At 42.5% G+C, this 27,028-nt stretch overlaps 3 protein-coding genes across 5 annotated transcripts in view; all 3 read left to right on the plus strand.

Annotated features, from left to right (window-relative positions):
• The window catches only part of tnpo1 (transportin 1), a gene marked incomplete at its 5' end in the record, with an annotated part of 44,213 nt that extends 29,756 nt beyond the window's left edge, over window positions 1-14,457 (plus strand). Inside the window, 13 exons of the mRNA XM_083640901.1 lie at window positions 782-1,007; window positions 1,544-1,715; window positions 5,660-5,746; window positions 5,844-5,951; window positions 7,942-8,100; window positions 8,359-8,446; window positions 9,022-9,120; window positions 9,215-9,310; window positions 11,351-11,426; window positions 12,937-13,036; window positions 13,197-13,271; window positions 13,936-14,075; window positions 14,313-14,457. Of these exons, the coding sequence (XP_083497027.1) occupies window positions 782-1,007; window positions 1,544-1,715; window positions 5,660-5,746; window positions 5,844-5,951; window positions 7,942-8,100; window positions 8,359-8,446; window positions 9,022-9,120; window positions 9,215-9,310; window positions 11,351-11,426; window positions 12,937-13,036; window positions 13,197-13,271; window positions 13,936-14,043 (1,394 nt within the window). The 3' untranslated portion in view covers window positions 14,044-14,075; window positions 14,313-14,457. The remainder of the gene's footprint in view (window positions 1-781; window positions 1,008-1,543; window positions 1,716-5,659; window positions 5,747-5,843; window positions 5,952-7,941; window positions 8,101-8,358; window positions 8,447-9,021; window positions 9,121-9,214; window positions 9,311-11,350; window positions 11,427-12,936; window positions 13,037-13,196; window positions 13,272-13,935; window positions 14,076-14,312) is intronic.
• On the plus strand, window positions 3,293-4,741 carry LOC310780880 (nuclear factor 7, ovary-like; the record flags this gene model as incomplete). Its single annotated transcript, XM_083641391.1, has 1 exon — window positions 3,293-4,741. One exon carries the CDS (start codon window positions 3,293-3,295, stop codon window positions 4,739-4,741), a length of 1,449 nt encoding a protein of 482 aa, XP_083497517.1.
• Window positions 14,458-23,765: 9,308 nt separating the features above from the next.
• fcho2 (FCH and mu domain containing endocytic adaptor 2) overlaps window positions 23,766-27,028 on the plus strand; it is an 89,460-nt gene continuing 86,197 nt past the window's right edge. For all 3 annotated transcript variants that reach the window (XM_083641337.1, XM_083641335.1, XM_083641336.1), the window contains exon 1: window positions 23,766-23,900. In XM_083641337.1, the coding sequence (XP_083497463.1) occupies window positions 23,868-23,900 (33 nt within the window). In that variant the 5' untranslated portion in view covers window positions 23,766-23,867. The remainder of the gene's footprint in view (window positions 23,901-27,028) is intronic.

Here is a 27,028-nt window from a genome sequence, read left to right on the forward strand (position 1 = left end):
ACGGAAAAGTTTGGGAACCCCTGGACGAGATCATGGCAGGGTTCCTACGCAGGTCTTGAAAGTCTGGAAAAGTATTACATGTGAATTTGTTGATTTCCAGATCTTGAATACTTTGGGAATTTGAAAAAAATGTCTGGAAAAATATGGACAATGTTCAGGTCTAATGCACATAATTATAGCTTGGATGTTGTATAGCCACTTTGAGTCCACATTTTCTGTTGATGTGAAGAATGGTCAGATAGAGAGATGCTCTTACCCAGCTGCTGTCAGCAGGCGTTATACTAGATATCAAACTAGAGATATTGCATGCTTTGCACGCTCATCATTTGTAGCTTTGCATGCTTGCATGCTTTGCACGCTCCGCGCTCAACTGTTGAGCAATTGTGGAGCAATTGTGCGCCGTGGAACCCATCTGCCTTATTATAGTAGTGAGATACTGGCCCAGTCAAGAACATAGGGTCTGGGGGAAATATGGAATTAAAAAAATGGAAATTGTGTAGGAACCCTGCCAATCATCTCACATACAGTACTGATATATGTGGCTGTGAAGAACAATCTTCATCTATACAGTGATATGACCTACTGTAGTCTAGCGGGGGGCAAGATGTCTATCTGCGTGAATCATATAGAACACCAGACAAAATCTTCAAGGTCTGGAAAAAGTGTGATTTTTTTTTAAATTGAAAGTGTGTAGGAAGTGAACCCTGGTATGGGATGTCAGTTCCAATCAGAAGAAATGCTTGGTTGAAAGTTGAGGCACTGTTCTTGTCCCCATCCCCAGGCTGCATGCAGGGCATGATCCCCTACCTGCCCGAGCTTATTCCCCATCTCATCCAGTGTCTGTCGGACAAGAAGGCCCTGGTGCGCTCCATCACCTGCTGGACCCTGAGCCGCTATGCCCACTGGGTGGTCAGCCAGCCTCCAGATATCCACCTGAAGCCCCTCATGACAGAGCTGCTCAAACGTATTCTCGATAGCAACAAGCGTGTGCAGGAGGCTGCTTGCAGGTGAGCGCCATTTCTGGATCATTTGCCAATTAGTGAGCACTGTGCATTTCTGGTCTTTTTTTTATGTGTGATGATGATACCAGGGTTCCCACTGGTTGTGGAGTTTTAGAGGTGTATCCCTGACAGGGAAAGAGATATCATTTGACAAATGATCTCGGAAAATAAGTAACAGAATTTTACAAATGGGTCACTTTTACAGGAATATACCAGAATGTATTTTACAACAACTTGTTTGACACATTTTTGCATCAGATCTTGTTTTGTATACATGGTCTGGCCACTTCTCCACAGCAAGTCCACACCACACCACACCACACCACCATTCGCCTCTTTAGAACTTTTCAGAGTTGGAAAACCACACCAAGAAGGAATAACATAATTGGGTCATGGAAGTCCTCTGACTTAGTTATGGAAAGCCATGGAAAAAGCCGTGGATTTGTACATTAAGAGCACAGTGGGGAACCCTGTACTGGTGAGAGGTTGCAGTCACACATTGCCTCCTATACAATGTCTTCTTCCCTCTGCCCCATCACCAGTGCCTTTGCCACTTTGGAGGAGGAGGCTTGCACAGAGCTGGTGCCCTACCTGGCATACATCCTGGACACACTGGTGTTTGCTTTCAGCAAGTACCAGCACAAGAACCTGCTTATTCTCTACGACGCCATAGGAACTCTCGCAGACTCAGTGGGCCACCATCTCAATAAGCCGGTATGTAGAACACAGCTATACTCCGTTTCATTCACATATACACTACATGTAAACTTGTTCTCCACGGTGCAAGTGCTAGTTAAGTAAGTGTACCTTCAGAGGTCCTATCGTGCGTTCCTTTATCGCAAAATAACTGGGATGTGGAGGCTAAATGACATCACATCCATTTTGTTAGCGTTCCATTTGCAGAAAACTTGAGCTGGGAAGTTCACTGTTCACTGGTCAGATCCAGTCGCTAGCCAGGCTAGCGCCATTGTTAGCAATAACAATTGACAACATGGCATTTCGCGGCATTTTGCGCATACAAACACTGCAGCCTCATGTCCACACAGATAGAAGTTAGGCAGTGCTGTGTGTACAGCTGATTTAATGAGACACAAACAAAACAGAAGTGCTAAACAACATTACTACGATTATAACTACTGTTGTTGCGTGGCGCAGCCATCTTGGATTTTTGAGGTCGGGGCTCCTACGAGTTGGGAATGGGAAATACCAGCTCTGGTGACGTCACCGTCCCAGCTCCGGACCTTTGAAGTCGTAAGATTGCCAGTTCCCAGTTATAAAGGAATGCACGACTAGTCTTTGTACTGTCATACCTGAAAGGGCAAAGTCACAATTTGCAGGTATGACAGTACAGTATGACAGGTATGACAGTACAAAGACTTCAACTAGGAGTTGAATGGCCATATTCGTATGACACACTGGCACTCATTAGTGGACAGTGAACAGCACCCAAGAAGCAGGTAGGAATTTTACTCAAGTATACTTTGACAGGCATGTACACATTGGTGGTTACAGGTATCACAACCGTGATTTTCATTAAAAGTATATTGCTAATGTTGATTATTATCCTGCTGCTGCTGCTGCTGATGATGATGATGATGATGATGATGATGATGATTATGATAATTATTGGAATATCATTATCATTAGTTTCCCAGGGAGCAAAAAAGGCATGTGAATACAAATTACATTTATGAGTGTTAAACCAATGCAAGGGTTAGAAATGGGATATTCAAACCTGAATTAAGTATCACAAACCCATTATTAATTGTTGTTCCAACAGAAAACAAGAGCAGCCTACCAAGGAAAAAGTCTACTAGGCTACTGGGCAAAAAGGCATTAGGTTTTATCTTAACTTTCAAAGGAAAGTAGATAAATTGTTCTGAATGTTAATGTGAGCCCTGCAAAGATGTACCTAGTCTGTATAAAAAAATAATAATAATAATAATCCGCTAAGAACCCGCTACAGCCTCTGAAAGACAATAGTAATGTTAGCTAGCTGCGGATAAAAAGGGCCTTTTAGACATCATCATCAAGAAGCAGGTGCTCGAACGGCGAGCCCCCTCCCCCCTCTGCACGTGCCTGCATCATGACATAATCATAACATAACATTGTAACATTTTGACATCATGACATAACATTATGACATCCTCAATGATGTCATGCACAGTTGCACCACATGCCTATGTCTGCGACATCATCAGTGATGCTATAGACTGAATTGTTATGTCATAAATCCTTCCCTGCTAAGGTTATAAAAGGGACGACTCTTGCTCAGTCTTCACTGAGAGACAATGGCTTCCAGATCAGAGGATGATCTCTCCTGTCCTCTCTGCCGTGACATCTTTAAAGATCCTGTCCTCCTGTCATGTGGCCACAGCTTCTGTAAAGCCTGTCTGCAGAGCTGGTGGACAGGGAGACTAATATCTGACCACTGTATGTTATATATGACCACTAATATATGTCCACTTTGTAGCAAAATATCGTCACAGAGTGAGCCACCTCGTAATTTGGCGTTGAAGAACCTGAGTGATGCGTTCTTACTGGAGAGAGATCAGAGAGCTTCAGGTTCAGCAGGATCTGAGCTTCTCTGCAGTCTGCACTCTGAGAAACTCAAGCTCTTCTGTCTGGACCATCAGCAGCCAGTGTGTGTCGTCTGTCGAGATTCAGAAGCACACGCCGACCACAGATTCAGACCCATCGATGAAGCTGCACGGCATCACAAGGAGGAACTCCAGAAATCACTGAAGCCCTTAAAGGAAAAACTGAAGCTCTCTAATAAAGTTAAAGGAAAATGTGGTCAAACGGCAAAGCACATTAACGTCCAGGCCCGACACACAGAGAGACAGATTAAAGAGGATTTTAAGAAGCTTCACCAGTTTCTCCAAGAGGAAGAGGAGGCCAGGATCGCTGCACTGAGGGAGGAAGAGGAGCAGAAGAGTCAGAGGATGAAGGAGAAGATTGAGGGTCTGAGCAGAGAGGTGGCAGCTCTTTCAGATCCAGTCAGATTCATAGAAAAGGAGCTGAGAGCTGAAGACGTCGTCTCGGTCCTTCGGACCTACAAGGCTACAGTGGAAAGAGTCCAGCACCCCCTGCTGGTGGATCCACAGCCGGTCTCAGGAGCTCTGATAGATGAGGCCAAACATCTGGGCAACCTGAGCTTCACAGTCTGGGACAAGATGAAGGAGATGGTCTCCTACACTCCTGTGATTCTGGACCCAAACACTGCTGATTCAACACTCATCCTCTCTGAAGATCTGACCAGTGTGAGACGTGCCAGTGTGAGATGTAGATGGAGACAGAAGCTTCCTGACAACCCAGAGAGGTTTGACGGGCGCTGGTCTGTCCTGGGCTCTGAGGGCTTTAACTCAGGAACTCACAGCTGGGAAGTTGAGGTCGGAGAGAGTACAGTCTGGTTACTGGGTGTGTTAGCAGAGTCTGTCCAGAGGAAGGGAGATATACAGTCTGGATTATGGAGAATATGGTTCTCTTATGGTAAATACAGAGCAGGCTCCCCACCCGATCGAGACACTGCTCTCCCAGTGGAGAAGAAGGTCCAGAGGGTCAAAGTGCATCTGGACTGGAACAGAGGAAAGCTGTCATTCTCTGATCCTGATACTAAAACACACATTCACACCTTCACACACACCTTCACTGACAGCCTGTTTCCCTACTTTAACACTGTGGATCCTCTGAAGATGTTACCATTGAAGGTCTCTGTAACAGTGAAACAGCAAAGTTAGCGGGCGTCTCCACCAACCAACATGTTGAGCACTTGAAGTTGAAGCGCTGGTGCTGAGCTGAAATACTTTTTTACGGCGTGGCCACTAGGGGCCAGGTCGCCAATGATGTAATACAGTTCTAGACAGCTCGGCCTGGAGGCCAAGTCACTGCTATAGTGATGTCACATACTGTATCACCGATGATGTCATAAATCACTGATTATTTCAGACAGTGATGAGATCATAAACTACAGATTATGTTTTTTAGGTGGTGCAGGGGCTTCTATAACTGTCTGTCGTTCCGTTAAGGCACGTACCGCACTGACCGACTGTCCATCCGTCCGTTATGGCATGGACCTGCTTTGCCTCACATTTACATTTTGCACATTCATGTAGAAGCTGCTGTTTAAAGCCTATAATGCAACGATGGTTATGGTTGAATCTCTGCCTGCTCCAGTAGAGGTATTGACACTTTTTTGGTGTTTTAATTAAAATGATACCTACTGTGTAGCCAACTGCCGTTCCCCTCGCATTTTTGAGAGATTAAACTGTTGATCTAACAACCCCCAGCATGGTACAAGCTGTTCTTCTGTGGCGTCTCATAGGATGTAGAAGAAGGGCTCGCAACTCCATTTTCTGCTCCCCCAAAAAGTAACATTTATTAGACAGATGTTTGAAATGGATCTTCGTCGGGTCATATGATACACATAATATCGTATGAGTAGCTACTGCTGTTTTTCTCCCTGCCAGACATACAGTATCTATAACCTAGTTTTCATGAGCATATAACTGGAAATACTAAATCTTAACACACTAACATTTGATTTAGATAACATAACGTTACCTTTGCTTGCTTTTATTCCCTTTAAATAGATGCCTTAATGTGCGAGTGGTTACAGACGCAGCATAATAACTAATGTGAACTGTGTTATTTGTTAGGAATACATCCAGATGTTGATGCCTCCGCTGATCCAGAAATGGAACCAACTAAAGGATGAAGACAAAGATCTCTTCCCTTTACTAGAAGTAAGTTACTAAAGTACAATTGTCCAAATCCCACAACAGTTGACAGGCTTAGTGTATGTGGACAGATAGGACACTCAGTGTATGTTACCTCCCTCAGTGCCTGTCATCTGTAGCCACTGCCCTGCAGAGTGGCTTCCTGCCCTACTGTGAGCCTGTGTACCAGCGCTGTGTCAACCTGGTCCAGAAGACCCTCGCCCAGGCCATGGTAAGTCCTCAGGTCTGTACACACACACGCACATGCACACACACACACACACACACACACACACACACACACACACACACACACACACACACACACACACACACACACACTTTGCATTGCAAATGCCAGAACATGTGACAGTGGCTTGATGTAAGTCAGTCAAAGAAAACAGTCCAACTGTTCATGCTGGGAATTCAGCTGTTTAGACAAGACGACTCAGGAAAGGTAAAAAAATAAAAATAACTTAACTTTACCACTGTTCCTTCAGATGTTGTAGTTGTCATAGACTGTGTTGCATAGTTGATTGCTCTATTGCTGAAAAAAAATTGTTATTGTAAGTCGCTTTGGATAAAAGCGTCTGCCAAATGTCGTAATGTAATGTAATGTAAAAAGGTGAAACTCAAATAATAAAAGGTTTAATTGTTGCAACAAGTGCGAGTAATTTACAGAGGTACAGTTTGAAAGGCTCTGCACAAAGTCCGAGAAGATTCTGAGGACAAAGAAGTTGTTTCACATCGTATAGCCTTCCTACGCTTCCTAACCACCACAAAGATAAATCAGAGGAAAAAGCATATGTCCTTGGGCAAAAGCCCAGAGTCGTATGAATAAGTTGAGCTTTTTCTGATATATCTTGCCTCTGCACTCTCTGCTCCGGTCTATCTTAATCCCTGAGCCCCAAGGACTGTCTGCAGGACAAGAGAGAGGACGTTTTGTCCGCATACAGCTGTGTCCAGATCAGGATTGATTACAGTAGTTGTATGGTTTTAACACGGGGTATCCACGGGGTCTTGAAAAGTATTAAAAGTTGATCAAACAATTTTGGGAAAATTAAGGCCCTTAAAAAGTCTTAAAAAGTCTTTATCACCCATTTGATGAGGTATTAAATTTTGTAGCTGATTGTGTTAAACGGGCATATATCATATCTCATATCGATCGCAGACCCTTGGATTGAGTCAAAATCATATCTTGGCAGACTGTGATAGCAGTAAATATTGTATCGTTGACCAAAGAATCTACTGTATATAATATTGTATCATGATGAAACTTGTGATTTACACCCCTATCACTGATGTGACAAAAGTGGCGTTGAGGTCTTAAAATATATTGAAACGGTACGAAGAAAGTAGAAGTAACGAAGAAAATGCATCTGTGGTTTTCTTTTAGCGTTAGCCACCGCCTTGCTGATGAATCGCAAGGCATTCTGGGAGATTTCTCATAACACTGGCTTTCGAGTGTACCTCTAACATACTTCAACATAGCCTCGAGTTTGGGACGTCGGCGGCAGCTAGACATACATTGTCGAACGTCAGCTTGACGAGCGGGTCCCAGGGGAGTCCCCAGCGAAATTAATAAATTGTGTGATTTCATTATGATTTCAATAACTAGAGGTTAGCCCAAGGAGAGAATTGAGTGCATATACAGTACTTGGTCATAGCTTTCACTATCTCCTGTTATCTCCCCATCTAGATTACATATAGTATACTTGTGCTGTTCACGCCACATGCTGTTCATGCGTCGAGTCACATTTTTGGGGAGCTGCACGCCTATGACGGCAGGTTGGCCAGCTGCGGCGTAGCCTATGGCGAGGGGTTTGACGCCCGTCCATGAATTTCACTTAAATAACAGGGTGCTGCTGTCTGTGGCTTGAAACTGTCAACCCACTTGCTTGTGGTCACACCCCAATCAGTGATGTCACAGCAGGTGTTTTGCAGATCAGTGCTGTCAAAGGCAAAATAGCTGCTTTGGCATCACTGTTTTGGGTGTAATCACAAGTGCAACACGGTTGAAAGTTTCAGCCCACAGACAGCAGTGCAACAATGATTTCCTGCCTTATGTGATTCAGTGTTGATTTGAAAAATAACTGACTCTATTTTCGACTTCATTAACTCGATGATTGATTCCTTGTCCTGGCTAACCAACCTCTTGTATCCTGTTGTGACGTCTGGTCCCCATGTTACATGACACAACTCTGGCTCTTTCACTCCTCTAGCTTCACCAGTCTCAGCCAGACCAGTACGAGGCTCCCGACAAGGACTTCATGATTGTGGCTTTAGACCTCCTCAGTGGATTGGCCGAGGGTTTGGGAAGCAACATTGAGCAGCTGGTTGCTCGTAGCAACATTCTCACTCTCATGTACCAGTGCATGCAGGTGAGAGCTGTGGATGGTTGGCAGTATAACATACACATTAGTAGAGAGAAGCGTCTGCACATCCACTATGCAAACCAGGTGCTAGACTAACAAGGCTATACGTTGAAAAGGAAAAAAGTCTGCACTCTGGAGCATACTTAAGACTTTAGAGGAGTTTTATTGATAACGTTTCGGTTCAACAACCTTCATCAGAAGTATAACATACACAGCCACTTCCTGGCACTGCTAACCTTTGCCGTTCTCTGTCCATCTGCCCAGGATAAAATGCCAGAGGTGCGCCAGAGCTCCTTTGCTCTGCTGGGAGATCTGACCAAGGCTTCTTTCCAGCATGTCAAACCGTGCATCGGTATGTATGGATGTCAGGGTTCCCACGGGATCTAGGCCTTGAAAGTTTTTGAAAATAGATATAGTAAATAGACATGGCCATTGAAAGTGCTGAATTTATATATATTTTGTGCAAGAGTAGAAACCAAAGTTATTTTGATAGATTATTTTGATGATGATGATTTATATATACCGTATATATATATATATATATATATATATATATTTGTATATATATATATATATATATATATATATATATATATATATATATATATATATATATATATATATATATATATATATATAATATATATATTCACACATTCAAGTCCCTCTCTCTCTCTTTGTTATCTGTGAGCTTCTGTAAAGCCTGCTGGTTCTCATTATAAAAAATGTCAGTGTTGTAACATTAACCTCGATCTTTGAATTTGGATTTGGGGGATTTGGGCCTTCGAAAATCCTTGAAGGTTCCTTGAATTTGATGTTGAAGAAGGTGTGGTATACCCTGGTATGTGCACCTGACTCCGGTGAAGCACTGTTTGACAATCAGTTCCTAGTCAGTTCCTAAGAGTCTGCTCACTTTCCCTCTTCCAGCTGATTTTATGCCCATACTGGGTACTAATTTAAACCCAGAGTTAATATCAGTGTGCAACAATGCAACTTGGGCAATCGGCGAGATATCTATACAAATGGGTGAGTGTCTCACTTTCAAGACATTGGTCATCATGATATGATATGGTCATCTTATATTTCATAACCTCTGCCATTAACCCCTGCCCCCCCACAGGGCCTGAAATGCAGCCTTACATTGCCATAGTCCTGCACCAGCTGGTGGAGATCATTAACAGGCCCAACACACCAAAGACTCTGCTGGAGAACACAGGTACCACTCGGTGGCGCTGCTGAGCCAGCCAGCCAGTCCGCCCCACACACACACACAGGGAGGTGCTCACACACATGTGGTCCATGCAGCCAGGATGCACTACTCTCACTGGAGTGCCTGCCCTGTCCATTAATCTCTGTTTTAAAAAAAAGCCCTCCCCCAAGCTCTGAGCCTTACAGGTTTCGCTGGTTTCTCCAAAAGTATCCAAAATATTCAGCTACTTATTGATTTGTAACCTGGCAGTGTGGCCTGTACACTGAGCTAAAGCAAAGTCAAAGAATGTATCGTTCTTTTGTGCTGATTTTTCCGACACTCTTGAATCGAGCAAGCCATGTAAGCGCTCAGGCTTGGAATTAACCGATGTGGATTGACTGTGCACCATCAGATCAGGTTATGTAGCATAGTGAAATGAAACAAAATGCCGTTAGTATAGACAGTAGGTGAGACGTAGGAGAGGCGCTCACAGCCTCACATGGTTAATTGTTACCTTAAAACCCTTTAGACAAACACAATATTTTACTGAACACTTGAATAATAACTACTACCCCTGAATGATTGGTGAAATCCCTAAACTGACTAAAAGCATTTTTGTGGTGCCGAGAGAAATGTCGCACCTAGACGAGAACCTCCAATAAACAAACACGGTTACACTCGGCTCTTGTTAGTGCACATTCAGTTGGAAATTGTGATTTGGAGTCGACTAAATTAAGCCATTGCATCCTATGCAAGGGTGAAGTGTAACCTGCTTCAATAATGGCAAAGTAGGGACTCTGTAGATGTGTTCCTGTTTGTTTGTTGTCAGTTTATTTATTTGTTGCTTTTAGTTACTGTTCTTTCAATGTGGATGCATATCTGCCAATAGATGTTGAATGTTGTTAAGGATGGCAAACGTTTGGTGCAGGATACGTAATAATCCTAAATGGATCAAGCCAATCTGCCTTCAAGAAAATGTATTCAAAGATGAATTTGTTCTCAAGGTGAACCAAATCAACTGGCGGGAAAGCAGTTTAAAATGTCTGGATGTCCCTTTCTGCCATTATATCGTAGAAGTTTTCACTGTGTTAATTGAAAACAAGACAGTGAACAAAACAACTATAAACAAATCAGATGTTTGTGCCATGTGTAAATCTTATAATCGTATTTATTGAGACATCCGACAGAACCAGTCCTGGAACTAACTACTAACTAACAGGACTGGTCACTGGGGGAACTACATTTGAATGTGAATATAGAGAAGACCCACATAATGCCACAGTAAAAGTCGTGGCAGGTGGCCGCCATCAGCTTGTCTGATCAGCTGATCCTGCACCGAACGTGAATTCTGATGAGCCTACCATCTGCTTTCTGCATGTGTCATTGGACTGTTCATAAATGCCTGTTTGTTAATGAGAATGTTGCATAGTTTTGTGTCTCTTAAACTTAGGTCCTCCCTCCTCTCTGCCTCATACGAGCCGGCTGTGCTGGATACTAGTCTCCCTCCATGTAGTTGGCTTGGAGTAATCTGTCATTTCTTTTCAAAAGACAAAAAAACACACAAAAACATTGATGTTTCTTATGGAAAATTAACCTCTGTGAGTTTAAGGGAGAAATCTCTGAAAGCCCAATTGAGCTGTTCTTGTTTCGGCCACTCAAATACACCTGCTTGTGGCTTACACTGAGGCCTACATTTTAATACAAGCGATTGAATTTCTTATTTTATTTTTTTTACAACACAGTTTGCGGTTTGATCCATATGATTTTTTTTAAGGGGGATGTCACTGTTTTGCCTTTTTGATATTAATGTCTTGTCAAAGTTGTCAAAGTGTTCTCCCTTAAACGTGTTGTTTGTTTTTTAGAGTGTCATATTTTACATTCGTCCCCCTTACTTAGGGGGCAGTAATAATCAACACTAGTGAAATCTTCTGTTTATTATCATACACAGATTCTGTTGATTTTATGTTTCTGAGTTGTTTGTTTTTTCTTTATTTTTCTCCTCCCCTCCTCATTGCTCATGTCTTGGTTGGCGTTTGGTGGTGTATAACCGTGGTTGCGTTACCTTAGCAATAACAATTGGTCGTCTTGGTTACGTTTGTCCTCAAGAGGTGGCACCCATGCTACAGCAGTTTATAAGACCCTGGTGTGTATTATTCAATCTTTTTTTTAATTCATTTTCTCTCCGCTTTCCTCCTCTCTCTCCTCGTCTGTCTCCCAACTGTTGCTCTCTTTTCTCCTCTGTCCCTGTCTTCTCTCTCAACCCAAACGCCAGAATAAAATGCCGGCGTTGTACAATTCTGCAGTTTGCGGATACGTATGATCTCGACGTCAATTTGAAACAAAACGGCGGTTAATTTGCCTCCTTTTCCAATGTTAAACACAAATAAAACAACTTTTAACAACGTTGGTTATGTTTAGGAAAGTAAAACAAACATGGTTAAGGTTAGGATTATGGTTTGGGTTATGACTGGGACTTGAACACGGTTCTCTGGCGTGAAATCAAGTGTGCCCTCTATCATCCACCACGGCCACAACACCCTTACTGGCCACAGCACTATTTCAATAGCAGACTTTATGATGTGTGTATGTTGCTATACACATATCTAGAAACATAACTTTTTATTTTTGGTTTAGAAACATATGTAACATATTTTTGGTTCAGAAACGTGATATTCTACGTACCCGTGGATTACCGAAACGTACAATGCTGACATTTTATTCCGACGACCAGACTGTCTCTCACTCCTCACTCTCTTTCTCAAAAATAAGTCGTTTCTGTTGTTGTTGTTTTTATTTTGGTGGTTTTCTTTTATGAATCAGTTCGTAATCATTGCCAACCATGTGACTAACCCTGTCCTCTTTTAGGTCCTACTTGTGATTTGTTTTGCCTCAGTAGCACCTTCATGTATTCTACATTAATTTGTTTAATTTCCTCTCTTTTTTTGTCATTGTTAATTGTCGCTAACAGCCTAAAAAAGGTGCATGGGATCAGATTGTCACATGCCTGCTGGTTCAACAAAAAGAGAAAGGGAACAAAAGAGCATTCCCAAATCCCCTTTCTCATGTAGTAGTCCTCCAGCTGCATGTGCCTATCCCAGAGTTAGCCCAAACCTTCCCTAGTTCATCTTTGCAAAAGTCATATTTCCAAGGTGCTATAGATGTGGTTTTGCTCAACACGTTGCTCATAGACAAAGCCTAAGTGAAGTTATTATAAGAGCACAGAAAGTAGTCGCCTGAGTTCAAATGTTTATTTTATTTCAGTCCGTTTGATGTGCATGCTTGGGTTGCTACTGTCCTAGTCCATATAAAAGAAATCATTATCTCCCCACAATAATGTTTGTTTGTAGTATGATGAAGTATTAATAAGACAAGAGCTAAACTGCCTAAGCAAAGGATACTACATTAACATTAAGGACGGCAAGTTCACTATTAAGCAGTAGACTAGATTTGTTTACTTCTCACAAACATATTGATATTTCTTGTAGAGACATAAATGTGTAGTTTGTTGCATCATATATACTGACGTGTTCTATTTTATTGTGACAATTGAGAGAGAGGGATAGCTTCAATCTATGCCGTGTCATTCTGTGAATTGTCTCTTAACGACACCTTCTGATGCGTCTGGTGTTAAATGTGGTCGTCCTTGTTTTCAGGTGCACCTCTCTACGAAATATAAGAGATAATGAGGAGAAAGACTCTGCATTCCGAGGCATTTGCACTATGATCAGTGTCAATCCAGGTGGTGTAGTGCAGGTGAGCAGGTTCATTAATGCTGGCTGTGTAGTGCAGGTGAGCAGGTTCATTAATGCTGGCTGTGAAGTGAAGTGATCGACATTCTTCGTTGCCTCAACTGCCTTTCCTGTTGTGTCTGAAAACCACCTTATCCCTTTTAAAAATACCTTTTCTCTCTCAGGATTTTATATTCTTCTGTGATGCAGTGGCCTCCTGGGTAAATCCAAACGATGATCTACGAGACATGTTCTGTAAGGTAAAAACTGAGCGTCATACAACCTTCTTCTTTTACCGAGTCTAATTTTTTGTCATTATGTGCAAAAATGTGTATTACCAAATCATTCCTTGCATAGAAGACCATTGAAAAACGAACTATTTTTTTTTAACATTCATAAAAACATAATGTAACATTTACCCAGAAAACAGGATCAGACTACAGCTTAAACTAAATTGAGATTGAAACCATATTTAAAATACACCTAGAGACCATCTTGCGATGGGGCCGCCCCCCCTTGCTCGGATCACACACCTATTTTGGAACTGGGCCTTCATTGTGATGTGAAGTACACACCTGTAAAGTTCTGTGCCTGCATCTTACACAGTTTGGATGCTATCGCGCTCGCAAAATCTGTCCACAGACAGACAGAACCTGGCAAAGTACTCAACAGGCTTCTGTGGTAGTTCCCACTACAATAGGTGTCTCCAGGTCGAACATTTTGCCTTGATGACACCGACTCACAAGGTGAAAACAATACCAGCCACGCGGCCGCGGCTGGACATTAAAAATCCCATTGAAATCACACACTAAACTAATGAAAATGGCAAAGCTGCAGTAACGCTGTCAGACGCACAAGATGTATTTTGAGAGGTGGAGATCTGCTTTAACTCGGGTCTGAACTTGTGGCGGTGTTTGATTTCAGATCCTTCACGGGTTTAAGAACCAGGTGGGCGAGGACAACTGGAGGCGCTTCTCGGATCAGTTCCCCATGCCTCTGAAGGAACGGCTGGCAACCTTTTATGGGGTGTAATTGCTTCCATCTCAATGGGCCTCTTCAGTGGGGTCAGTTTCTGCTGTCTTGTTATTTGCTTCTCCAGGGAATTAAGGACTAAATGTAGAAAAAGAATATGGCATTGCTTTGTTTTTTATTCATATATTTTTTGGTATATATTCTGTGTGTGTGTGTGTGTGTGTGTGTGTGTGTGTGTGTGTGTGTGTGTGTGTGTGTGTGTGTGTGTGTGTGTGTGTGTGTGTGTGTGTGTAATAGTCTTAACACCTGCCTCTTTTTCTTCCAAACAGGTCATTCACTATGGGAGCCAATATAGGGAACCTCTTTTACCCAGGGAACATGTTACAGTACCCTTTACTGGGGGGTCTGGGGGTCTGCCAGCCGGGGGGAGGGAGGGGGTGCGGACCCCTCCCCAACCTTCTGGACGGGGTGGGAGGGAGGTGGCAGCCGCAGCACTCGATGCCCCTGTGCACAGGCAAGGGGTGGGGGGGGAAGGGACTGGCAGAACAACCTTATCATGGGAGGAAACAAATATTTTAATCACTTCACATCTCAATCAGAAATTATATATAAAAAAAGAAAATCAGCAACTTTTTTTCTATTTTTTTTATTTTTGCTCTCACCTGAACTACTGAGAGGAAATAGAAACGGAAGAATGAAGACAACTTTGCAAAACTCAATAATGCGTTTACTATTTAGCTTCAGTGAAAGCAGGAGTTTTACACTTAACGGAGCAAGGTTATCGCAGGACATTAGTCTTCATAGCAGATGTGCATTTTAATCAAGTAATATTAGCAGGGACTCAACAACACATGGCAGTTTAAATAGGCTGAATTCTACCAGGGAAGTAGGAGATGGTTCTAAAATCAGGAGATGGATGAAGATTATGGTCCAATAATAAGATCTTTTGTAAGGAGAGCTTGGCAGCCGATGATGGTATCGACACATCATGTTGGAGCTGACCATGGAGACGATATTTTGCAATGCTGCATATCACAGTAAGAATAACTTGTCATCTTTATAGTTCTCTCAATCAGATCATTTCAGCGATTTTTGTCTCAAGGAATAAAGTGTTCATATTGTTTTAGCAGGGCAAAAAGCCTGCTAGTGACGTCACTGGAGAGCACAAGGTTTTGTTTTCAGAGTCTGGGGGATACGGTGGCGTGCTGCTGCTGCATCCAAGCGGGGAGCAAAGCCGTAGAGCATTAGTGATGCGTTTGCATTCGATAGCTGTCATTGCCCTGTGATAAGGTTCTCCTTCCACCTTGTAGTTTTATCCGTTTTCTTTGTTCTCTCCCAGAGAACTACAGCGGTCGACTGTAGTGTAGCATGACCGGGTATGACGGACACGAAGTTAGGCAATATGTCAGTTCCTGGCTGTGCCTCTTGGAGGCGGGGCCAGGTGTGTGGATCAATGTGTAACCTTTGGAGTGAATCTCAGTGTGGTCATGTGCTGTGGATGTGACGTGCTGCTGTGTGCATGGACATTTATCAGCCAGCATATCTCTCCATGCTTTATAAGGCGGGAGGCGGGGGGGGGGGGGGGGGGGGTAGTAGTGTGCAGGTTAGTGTCCTGTGCAGTGATCATCCTTTTTTTTCTTCTTCTTCTTCTTTTTTTTATGGACTGTACAATGAGACGAATCCTCTGTGACATTGGCTGCCGGAATCATACAAAACCATCTATCAACGTTTAGATATGTTTCTTTTTCAGTGTACAGAGTCTTTGTTCTCGGTTTGGTTTAGCTTTTTGTGCTAAGAAAAAGCATGATCTTGGGGATGAGTGTGTAGTGTCGCGAGTGGTTGTTGTCCGTGGGGTACGTGAATGGAGTGGTTGTTGTCCGTGGGGTACGTGAATGGAGTGGTTGTTGTCCGTGGGGTACGTGAATGGAGTGGTTGTTGTCCGTGGGGTACGTGAATGGAGTGGTTGTTGTCCGTGGGGTACGTGAATGCTTGGTCCCTTTGCATGTTGGTGGCCCCTCTCGCGTCCCAGAATATTTTGGGAAGGGGATCATGGGAGGGTGGGGGAGGGGGGCTTTGATTATTCAAGTTTAAAGTTACTGAACAATTACATAGTAATTATTAGTGAATTTCAACACTGGCATTTCCTTTTTGAACTTGAGTTTGAACTTCACTCAAACCTGCTGGAGCGTTATCCCTAAACGTTTACCCCATCGCTGTGTATTGTTTTGAAATACTGTACTGTGAAACTACACCAATGGTCTTGTCCTGGTTTGTTTTGCTTTGCTGTTTTTTTTTGTTTTTCTGTTTTTCTGTTGAAGTGTTTAACGTCACACATAGCCTGAATGTATTCCATGATGGGGTGGATAGGAAGTTATTTTTTTTATGCCCAACCAATCATTTTTCCCTCTGCTGGCCAGAGTAATAACAGCAGTATTTTAACCCCTTATAATGCACATACCATGCACTTATTTTAAATAGCAAATTCATTCACTCATCAGAATGTGAGCAAACATAAATAATTAATAAATTAAGTAATCACTGTTCAAATGTCCTTGCATAATGCAATAAGTATCATGATGCAATCAGGTAGCAAGATTATAAAAAAGAAAATTCTCACTGTGTTAGAGACAGTATTTCATATTGTGAGATGGTGTTGGTGATGTGAGGCGGTGGTTTTGTACTGAAGCCAAGCAAACGAAGCGGTTGAAGTTGAACAGTGGTGAATACTGGAGTGGAGTATGCATAATTGCATATGCATCATGGAATACAGAGGCAGGCATGCATATGTGCATGCACATTGCACGCGCGCCTGTTTGTGCCACATCACTTTGTGTCGTGAAGTTGAAATGATTCTGTCTGTGTCACATTCCAGCTGTTTGGCATGCAAAAAGCAGAGGCATCATGGCATGATGGGCTGCCATCTGTTAATTGGAGCAGAATAATCACCATTACTAGTATGTGCTGTATTTCTGAGTTGACTGCTGCTGCTATACATTGTAGTTGTGTTTCACTACTTGAATATGTGTTTTAGTAACCTCAGGTTGTCTGTGTTTATTGTTGTTCCAATTTGTTTATCGTTTTGTTGTTGTTTTTGTTTTGTTGTTGTTTTTTTCCATATGTATGCCTTCTTCCATCTCCGTTTCACAAGAGATTAGCAAACCTCTCCCGCTTCATAATAACCCCAAATGGATATCAGTGGGTGTGGTTAATTAACATTAGTGTTTTATGTGCGTGCAACGCTGCTAGCTCACACATGTGAGGCTATGATCACAGACACACACACATTCACATGCACAGAATTACAATTACAAGGTGGAGTTGGGAGAGTAAATTGGAAATGTTGCACATATTTTATGTATTTTTGTCAAGTGATTGTAAACAAATTGTGGTAGATATGTAGTCTGTGTGTACACAATGCCTTGAGAGCAAATACTTTAAGAGATTTTGTTGGTGTTTTGCAATAGATATATATTTGAAGAAAAATGAGACACTCTAGAAAAGCAAATAAACAGGCTGACAGCTTGGTATAAGCATAACATTGTTTCCAAATTGAAGTATGACTAATATTATGAAGATTTCTACAAAGCTTTAATGAAAATGTGTCTTTTCTAAAGCGCCCACCAATACAATGGAATGTCTAGTCAAACGTCTCCTGTATTCTGATTTCCATTTTAGCCTTGAAACTTGATTAGAATGCCTTCATCATTTTCGCTAAGATTAAATCAAAAAACAAAAACAAAAAAATGTTTTAATAGACATGGGTTGATTTTTTTTTTTTATAAGCTGCTGAATTTTAAAGTAATACTATTGGGGCCACCAAATATTTTGGATCATGCAAAGAGTCTATATTGTATTGTAGTAATTTTGTAACAATATTTGTAAGATGATATAGTGGGTGTGACTGGTTACCATTGCTTGAATCTGTACATTGTTCAGAATAAATTGTTTACATTAATATGTTTTGTCTTTTTCTCAAGCAGTTTTTGCAGCTACAAATATATCAGCATGGCCTATATGGAAATATGGGAGAGTCTCTAACTGTCCTTCACAACTTTTAAACAGGCAGGTCTGTGTTCACATCATTGGACCAAGGTAGCCCAAACTCACATCATTGGACCAAGGTAGCCCAAACTCCAGCTCTGGGTTTTACTGCCACATTTGACCTTGCAGACAATGTTAACAATGTCAATGAAATGGCATTGTGTGATTCTGTTCTTTGTACAATTTTTCAAAAACCTGAAGCCGATATGACAGACCCCACGCAAGAAGATCTAAAAGACAAAACATTTGCTTTAGTTTAACCCTCTGTGGTGTAAGCAATTTTTTTTTTGCTTAACCCTCAGGGTCTAAGCCATTTTTTCCTATTTGTGGTCCATCTGGTCTCCTTGTCCTCCAACGCTAATGTTACCAGCAAGTTAGTTATGTGTACTAGAGCAGTGCCTGTTAACTCACTCACTCCTGGTATGAAGTACTGTAAATGTTTCCCTATTTAAAATGCTGAAAGCACAGCCAGCGTTATGAGAGAAAAGAATATGGGATTTGGATCTGTATAGTTGCCACAAAAGTAATGTCACCACAGGAATTCGAACCCTGTCCCAAACCAGGAGCCCAGACCAGTGACTTGTGCTTTTTGAGGCAACAGTCTACCCTTATTTGTGTCTTATTAAATCAGTTCACACACTAACTTCTACAACTGGGCATGTTGCTACAGTGTTTGTATGTGCAAAGTAACAATAAAGGAGTTAGGAGAATTACAGTACATGCTTTGAATTCCTTAGTTTTAGCTATGCCGTGTTCTAAGCACACCGGATGGCATGCAGCAGACGATAAAACGCTCATCCATAACAGACCTGACTTGGACTCTAGCTCAAAGACTTGAGAGTTGACTTGGACTTGCAAAACATCACTTGTGAGCATCTCTGGTGTCATCACTGTCGTTGCAGTTGTCAAATTGCTGTCAACTAAATTCGTGAAAGGCAGCCTGTTACAGTGCTCATTTAACAGGCATCATGTTAACTACCGTTTCCGGCGTTGCGGTAGATTCATACAAAATAGTGAAATAAATGTCTGCAGAAGTGAAGGGAAAGCGGATGAGAGAGGTGTATGTGTGTGTGTGTGTGTGTGTGAGAGAGAGATTGAATAATATAACTTTGCCAGCTCCTTACAGCAACCCTCGTGTTACCTACTGGCAGAGATGGGCAGTATTTTAAATACATGTATTTAAAATACGTATTTCAAATACATTTGTGTATTTTGTAATTTGTATTTGGCTGGTCCGAGAAAAATAAGATATAATTTGTATCAAGATACATTCAGACCGTGTATTTTAAATACATAAAATACTTTTTTCTTTAATTTTATGTCATTTTATTCTCAAATTGACACATTCTTACCATTGACACAGGTTTAAACTGTGGAGAAGAAAAATGTGACATGTCACTTCTACTCTACCTCTGATTGGCTTACCCTCAGAACAAACAACCACAAATCAGAGGCAGAGTAGGGTGGGTCTTGAGTCAGACTTCACATCACTTCTTCATCTAGTATGAAGCCTTGTATTGGTGGAAATTCCCGCAGAGATAAATTACTAATATAAATTGATTATTAGATATTGCATGCACTGGCCTATCTGCAAATGAAACGGTTTACTGCATATTCAAACCAGTGTATCATATTAGAAAGACAACTAATTATCTTCTTAATTAAAATTGGCAAAGTGAGTGGCAGTGTGTGTGGCCATGATTGTGATGTCATCAGTGATGTCACTCCATCAATTGTGATGTCATCAGTGATGTCACTCGAGCCACTGATTGCTAACTGATGTCACTCAGGCAGTTGTGATGTCATCAGTGATGTCACTCGAGCAACTCTGATGTAGTATGAGCCGATGGCGCACATTTGAACAATCGCACCAAGGTGGGTGGGCGGTGTCTGTCTGCCTGTCAGTCATGATTTTGGGAGCCCATGGAGCCGGCGATTTCCATAACTGCAGCCATGGCACATCATATCCAGGGATACTGTTATGATGTCAGATATCTAGGGCTAACATGGTCAAAGTTCCAAAACTTGAGGTTAACATGTAGAAATGCTGCCTGTAAGTCAAAAGCCCTCACAGAAGGTTATTAACAGCTGAAGTGAGGGAAGAGGGTACATAAAGGAGAATACTGTCACAGACGACTAAAAGAGGATTTACCATCTAAGGAAACCAGAACATTTCACATTTGAGAAGCTGGAATCAGAGAATTAGGACATTTTCCTTACAGAAATGGCTCAAAATGATGAATAGATGATCAAAATAGGGAATTAATGTAATATTTGGCAATGAATTGATGGATTGACTAATGGTTGCAGTTCTTTATCAGTTTTTATAAAATGTATTTTCAAAATACAAATACGTATGTGTATCTCAAATACATTTTTCAGGCCAGTATTTTGTATTTGTATTGTGATACATACAAGTATTTGTAATTTGTATCAAAATACTTTATGATGTATTTTGGCCCATCTCTGCCTACTGGTGACAGATGACGTGTGGAGTAACTTAGCTTACTTGCTTCTTCAGGTTATCTGCATCCTCTTCTAACTTTTTAGAAACGTTCTTTTCATAATGTTGTTACGGTTTTGGAACATTGGTTGCAGTAAAGTTAAGGACGTTCGGCGTCCTGTGTGAACGAGGGCGTTGCGTTAACGTTAGCCAGCTCTGCTCTAACGTTAGCTCTCCCTAGCTAACGTTGTGTGCCACAAACGTTACACTACACTGCTTCAGGGGGAAATAAATCAATGACTCGCCCAAGGCGGTTCCATGTTCAGAAACACATCTGAGATAAAACAGGGTCAGGCAATGCCCAACAGGTTAGCATAGCGAGCTAGCAACAGTCCGTAGCTAGCTAGACTAGTAGCTAGCTAACATCGATCACTGGAACACCACATAGGATTAGCCATATTGTAAACATATGAAAACCATATTGTTTCTCTTACCGCGAGCATAATAAGTAGCGTTAATATAGTATTCGTATTTGATACAAGTCGATGTGTTGTTGATTTGCCACTTGCCAGTGTGGTACGCGCTCACAAAAGAGCTTGCACGGGGCGGTGTTTAACTGCAGGACAGCAACGGTTGCTATGGGGAGGAGCCAAGGTAACGGACGCTTAGCAGACCAATCAGAAGGCCAACAAAGGGTGACGTCGTATATGACGTCAGAAATCCTTCACTGCAGGGGGCTATAAATCGGTTGACTTGATATCTCCAGTAGGATGCCAACTGCCATAAAACACAAAAAGAAGAACAAGATATCCAGTAGGCTACATCACCAATTCTGCATATCAGTGATATCATTTCTATCAGTGGGTTGGAACTGGAAGTTGGAAGACTTTTTAAAAAGTTGCTGAGTTTTGAAGTTAGGTTTTTTCTTTCTGAGCCTGTTTAAAATGGATGCGGTTATAGAGAAGGAATGCGACGCCTTGGGAGGCCTCTTCCAGCTCATCATGAGCGACATGAAGGGCAGTTCTCCTGCATGGGAGGACTTTGTAAGCAAAGGAACCAAGCTACAGTCACAGCTCAGGACGACCATCTTGGTGGCCGGATCCTTCCTGGATGCCTTTCAGAAGGTGGCAGACATGGCCACTGGAACCAGAGGTGCGACCAAGGAGATTGGCTCTGCATTAACCAGGATGTGTATGACACACCGCAACATCGAGTCCACACTCAAACTGCTTACTACAGCCCTCTCAGACAGCCTCATCTCTCCATTGGAGTTGAAGATGAAGGAGTGGAAGAAGGTGGCCAGTCAGCTGGACAAAGACCATGCTAAAGAGCATAAGAAGGCGAAGGCGGACGTCAAGAAGAAGATTTCATGCACCATCAAACTACAGAAAAAGGTGAAGAAGAAAGGGAAAAACAAGGTGCAGGGCCAGCTGGACAGCGCGCGGCAGGACCTTAAAGTCAGTTACGCCATCCTGGAGGAGACTGAGAAAAGAGCGGTGTGCAGAGCGATGATTGAGGAGAGAGGCCACTACTGCAGCTTCGTCACCATGCTCAAACCTGTACTGGACCATGAGATCGGCATGCTGGGAGAGCTGACCCATGTGCAGACCATTCTGGAAGATATGACCAACCTGACAGCCGAGCCCACTAAGCTGCCTCCAGCCAGCGAAAGGGTGATTTTGGACCTTAAGGGTGATTCCAGCTACACCCACCAGACGCCTCCAGCCTCTCCTAGTAAGACACTGTCCAGGAAGAGTAGCACCAGTGACTACCAGTTAGGAGGATCAGCAAGTGTTCTCTCCCTGGACTCCACCAGCAGCTGTGCTATGGTCCCGCCCGTCCCGCCCCAGGACCAAGATCCAGAGGAGGGCCAGGGGGGACGAGGAGGAGGAGACATGTTGACTCTCCTCAGAGGAGCCAAGACCATGACCAACGATCGCTCCACCCCTTTGCTGCCGTCTCCAACCAATCACAACTGAGGCTGACAGACAGACAGACGCTGTCGGTCATCTTGCTTCCCTGCTGTTTAATTAATTTAATAAGTCCAAAATGTTGTACTTTCTATTTTCATTCCAAGTTACCTTTAGCCTAATTGCATATATTTCACTCAACAGCCATGCACAATGTTTCTCTTTGTACTTTTAAGTTAGTTTTACCTACTCTGTGCATTATATTTGAATACAATGTTGCACAGCTGTTTACACACTGTTAAGTTTATTTTTGTCTATATTGTACTGTAGTAATTTTGTAACAATATTTGTTATTGTTTATTATAGATGAGATAGTGGGTGTTACTGGTTATATTGCTTGAATCTGTACATTGTTCAGAATAAATTGTTTACATTAATATGTTTTGTCTTTCTCAATTTCTGTAGAGCAGTTGTTTTTTGTAGCTACTTATATCAACATGGCCTATAAGGAAATATGGGAGAGGTAAATGTCTCTCTCCAACTGTCCACAACTTTTAAACAGGCAGCGCTGGGCAATATGGCAGGTATGTGTTCACATCATTGGACCAAGGTAGCCCAAACTCACATCATTGGACCAAGGTAGCCCAAACAAATTATAGCCTCTATATATATATATATATATATATATATATATTACATAATATAATTATATAATATTAATATAAAAAAGGGCATTGTAGTTCAAGTCTGGATTACAAAGCTTCTGAAAGTGCTACAATTGCATCTGAGCCCTCCAGTGAATGGCAAAGTTGTTTCCTATGATGGGGGGGGGGGGGGCATTTCATGATTTGCACCTTGCGTTCTTGAGATATTCAATGAAACACACAGAGTATCTTTACGACTTTGTGGACCCCCAGAGGTTACATTATGGGCTTAGGTTGCCGAATACAATCAATCTGGTGCAATTGGAAACACTATTATGTTCTGAGGAAAGGCACTGCAGAAGAACATTTGACATGACAAACTTCCCTCTTTTGAATGCCAGTTTCTATCATCATTAACATAATAATGTAGTCGAATTAAACAAATTTACTTTTGACTGAATCTACACAATAATAGGCTATTTCCCTTGATAGCCAATTACTGTAACATCAACTCGTGAGTTTTCGTGGGGGGGGGGGGGGTACCTGAAGACAGCTTTTTACTCTGCCATAATATCCATCCGCCAGTGGTGGCGCTGTTTCCTCCGCCGAGCTGACTGTGAGCTGACTCTGGATATCTCGGGGTAGAAACGTTAAAGCAGCCGAGCCGAGCGGAGGTGGAGTCTGAGGTGGGAAGGGAGAAGAAAGGGGAGAGAGACTGGGGACAGGAGGAAAACGGGGAAAAGGCAGATATACAACAGGAACGGGGGGAGGACGGTGGAGGATTTCGTCTATAAAAATTGCATTGCAACTACCCAAAGTGTTGCTGCGAAGAAGGAATAAAGCAAGATGATAACGCCATACTTCCTAGAGAATTTCTGGGTAGGTGCCTGCTTTACTAAATTTGTTTACACCGGTGCTACTATTCCTTATTATTGTCTAGCTTATGTTGCCTCCCTATTATGTACATGTCAACCAGAAATGCAACGGTTATATCACTCTTTCAGAGGTAGCCCTCCGCTTCATAGGCTAGTACCCCGGTTAACCGCCAGACTTGTTGGGTCAGCAACCCCCTGGCCATCGTTAATTTTCCTCGGCGATGATTATTTTGCCACCCCGGGGATTGGGCCCTCTGTATACTCCCATCTAACTTGAGATCTGACAGGACCCGCCCCCTCTCCCGCTAATTGGCGGTCACAGGCTCGCTTGGAATGTTGATAGTCGTTTCAATGAAAGCCATTGGACGCCTCGGCTGTCAGTTGCAGCGCTGCCGGACGCGTCGTTTTCTTCCGTAACAAAGTTTCAGTGAGAGGCCAGATGTTTTAGTGAGTTTAGAGAACACTTTTAAGACGACCTATTCACCAAGATACCACTGTACATAGTTAATGTTTTTAACTGTCAATGACACAGCGCCTAGAACAGTATTTCACTATGCACATTGTTTTTTTTTAACTGCCCAGACGTCACCCCCCTACCCCCCACATAGGGTATTATTTGACGTGGCTACAATGCAGCAGGTTGAAAAGTAACGTTACGTCGGTCGGTCGGTTGGTCTGTCTGCAATTCAGATTGTGAACCTTGTCTTCACTTGTCACATCTACCCATCATTATATGTCGTTTTTAGCTCATTACCTTGCTTTATTTATTTATGCAAAACAACCCACAGAAGAAGTGTTATGGAAAAAAGAAAACAACTCGTGTTACAATAATGTCGTTACTGCTCATTAAGCCTCGACTTAGTAATATAGTAGGTACTGGGCCTACTGGCACACTAAGTATTGATCACTTACAGGTTTACAAACAGACTGACAGCTGAACTCTTTAATCTGGCTCTAATCTGTTTGGCTGTGATCACATTTGGTTTGGACAACTGCCACTTAGATACATGGCATGCCTGAGGAAGTGACATGTCAATGGGTTTTGTGCGTTGCTTTGCTTTGCTTTGTTGTTGCTCAATTTAACATGTGTACTTGCAGCTCCCAGATATGTGAAGCTTTAGTTTGCATTATAGCCTAAACACATCACGAGGTAGCTATCTATGCCTTTATTGTGGATATGCTGTAGATTATCAACAGAATATGAATATGTAATAGCTGATAGGATACATTGATTATAGACGCCTAGATGTTTACGGAGATATTTTGACCTGGCTTCCTGGAGTGAGCCTCAGCTCACCTATTCTTCGCATGTTTGAATTGTAGTCAATACAAGTTAGTTTTAATATCCCTTTACAGTGGTTCCCAACCTTTTTCATCTTATGTACCCCTTGAGCTGTTTTGCCATGCCTATACTTTGTACCGCAAGGAAACTGTGGCTGTGGTGGATCCGTGGACGTACGGGTAGCCTAAATCCATACAAAATATATTTGTTGCTGAACTGCAGGTGTTTGTGCTTGGCCTCTTTTTTTCCCTTTTGTCACCGAGCTTCCCTAAAGCTGAATCTGGAGTGACAACAACAAGTGTCCGTTTGAGCCATTTATCTAATCTATGCTGGATGCTACTGTAGCTAGTTGGTCTGCACGGTTTGACATGTGTGAACGTGACCCCTTCACAGAGTAGCCTAGTGTAAGTCGACACCTGCCGGAAATAAATTGTACTAGTCCCCAATCTTCCCAAGTACCCCGTTACAAGCTGCTCAAGTACCCCGAGGGGTACACCACGTACCCCTGGTTGGGAAACGCTTTATCAGAAGCATGTAGGGCTTACGTCTCTTTATATCATATCATATCATATAGCCTACCTAACCTGCCATATACTGTCTGTGTATACCATACTACCTCATTATAAACCACTGTACTACACATATACATACTATACAGTATATACACCAGTGGTTGTGGTTCTCAAACCTTTTCACATCGAGGACCCCAAAACTGACACGAATTAGACCACGGACCCCCATCTGATACGATTTTTTGCTTTCAGATGTTTTATTACAGAACGTGTATGAAACCCATGACCAAAATAGTCATACATTCTGTCATTGTTAGCCTGACATCGCCACATCAATTTGCAAAATGCAACTGAGTCTTTAAACTCTCAGTTACATTTCAATTTCCAGGGGGCGTTATCAACGGGCGCAGACCAAAATGCCCCTGGACACTATTGGATAGACCTACAATCAGAGCAACAGAACTTGGGACTTGGTTGTTTGCAAAAATGCCTCAACGGCGCTCCTCTGTGTCAATCATCGTATCAAACCTGCCCCATAGAGACACTGCATGAAATAGGCCACGCCCATCACGGGGGAAATCGCTCCATTCACTCCCATAGATCAGCGTCATTTTCCTTGAATTAAACATAGATAAAAGCTGCTGTGTGGTGGGCTGCGCAGACAACAAATGTAAAAAAATCACCAGTTAAAGTTTTTTTGTACCCCTGAGCAATAGGAAGGAAGCCATTGAGAATTAACGAGAAGAAAATGTGGATCTAGTTGTCAAGGAAGTAAGTTGGAGTGTTCATCTTCCGTATATACAATCTTTTTGTGCAACACGCAGCCATGCACGCGACATAGGAGAACGCCAGGATTGGAGGGGGGGTTTCTGTTTCCCCCCGTTTTGGGCGTGGTTTCTGAATGATGACGCGCTCCGCACGTGTCTCTCTCTATATTAGATAAATGGTTGTGATTGGCCGACCATTTTCAGGTCGGGTGGAAATCTGTCTGAATAGGAGGGGGGGCAGCAGATGCATCTGCCAGAGCAAATAAAACATGAGCTTGCAGATTTGACAGGTTCCCAGGGTATTATTGTTTTACTTATGGATGGAATTCTTATGGATGGAATGATAGTGAAATTAAATTATTCACTTTTTTTTGGCTGGGGACCCCTTCAAACCCTCTCAAGGACTTTGAGAACCACTGATACCATACATCAAACACACACTGGCTCACATTCTCACCTAGGGGCAGTGTACCTGTAGCGTCTCTCCAGTTCACCTGACCTGCGTGTCTTTGGGCTGAAAGGGCTTTAAAGTAACCTGGGAAGCAGAGTGGCAGGCAGTTTGAAAAGGCAT

Source organism: Poromitra crassiceps (assembly GCF_964638095.1).
Source record: "Poromitra crassiceps genome assembly, chromosome: 8".
Lineage (NCBI taxonomy): Eukaryota > Metazoa > Chordata > Actinopteri > Beryciformes > Melamphaidae > Poromitra > Poromitra crassiceps.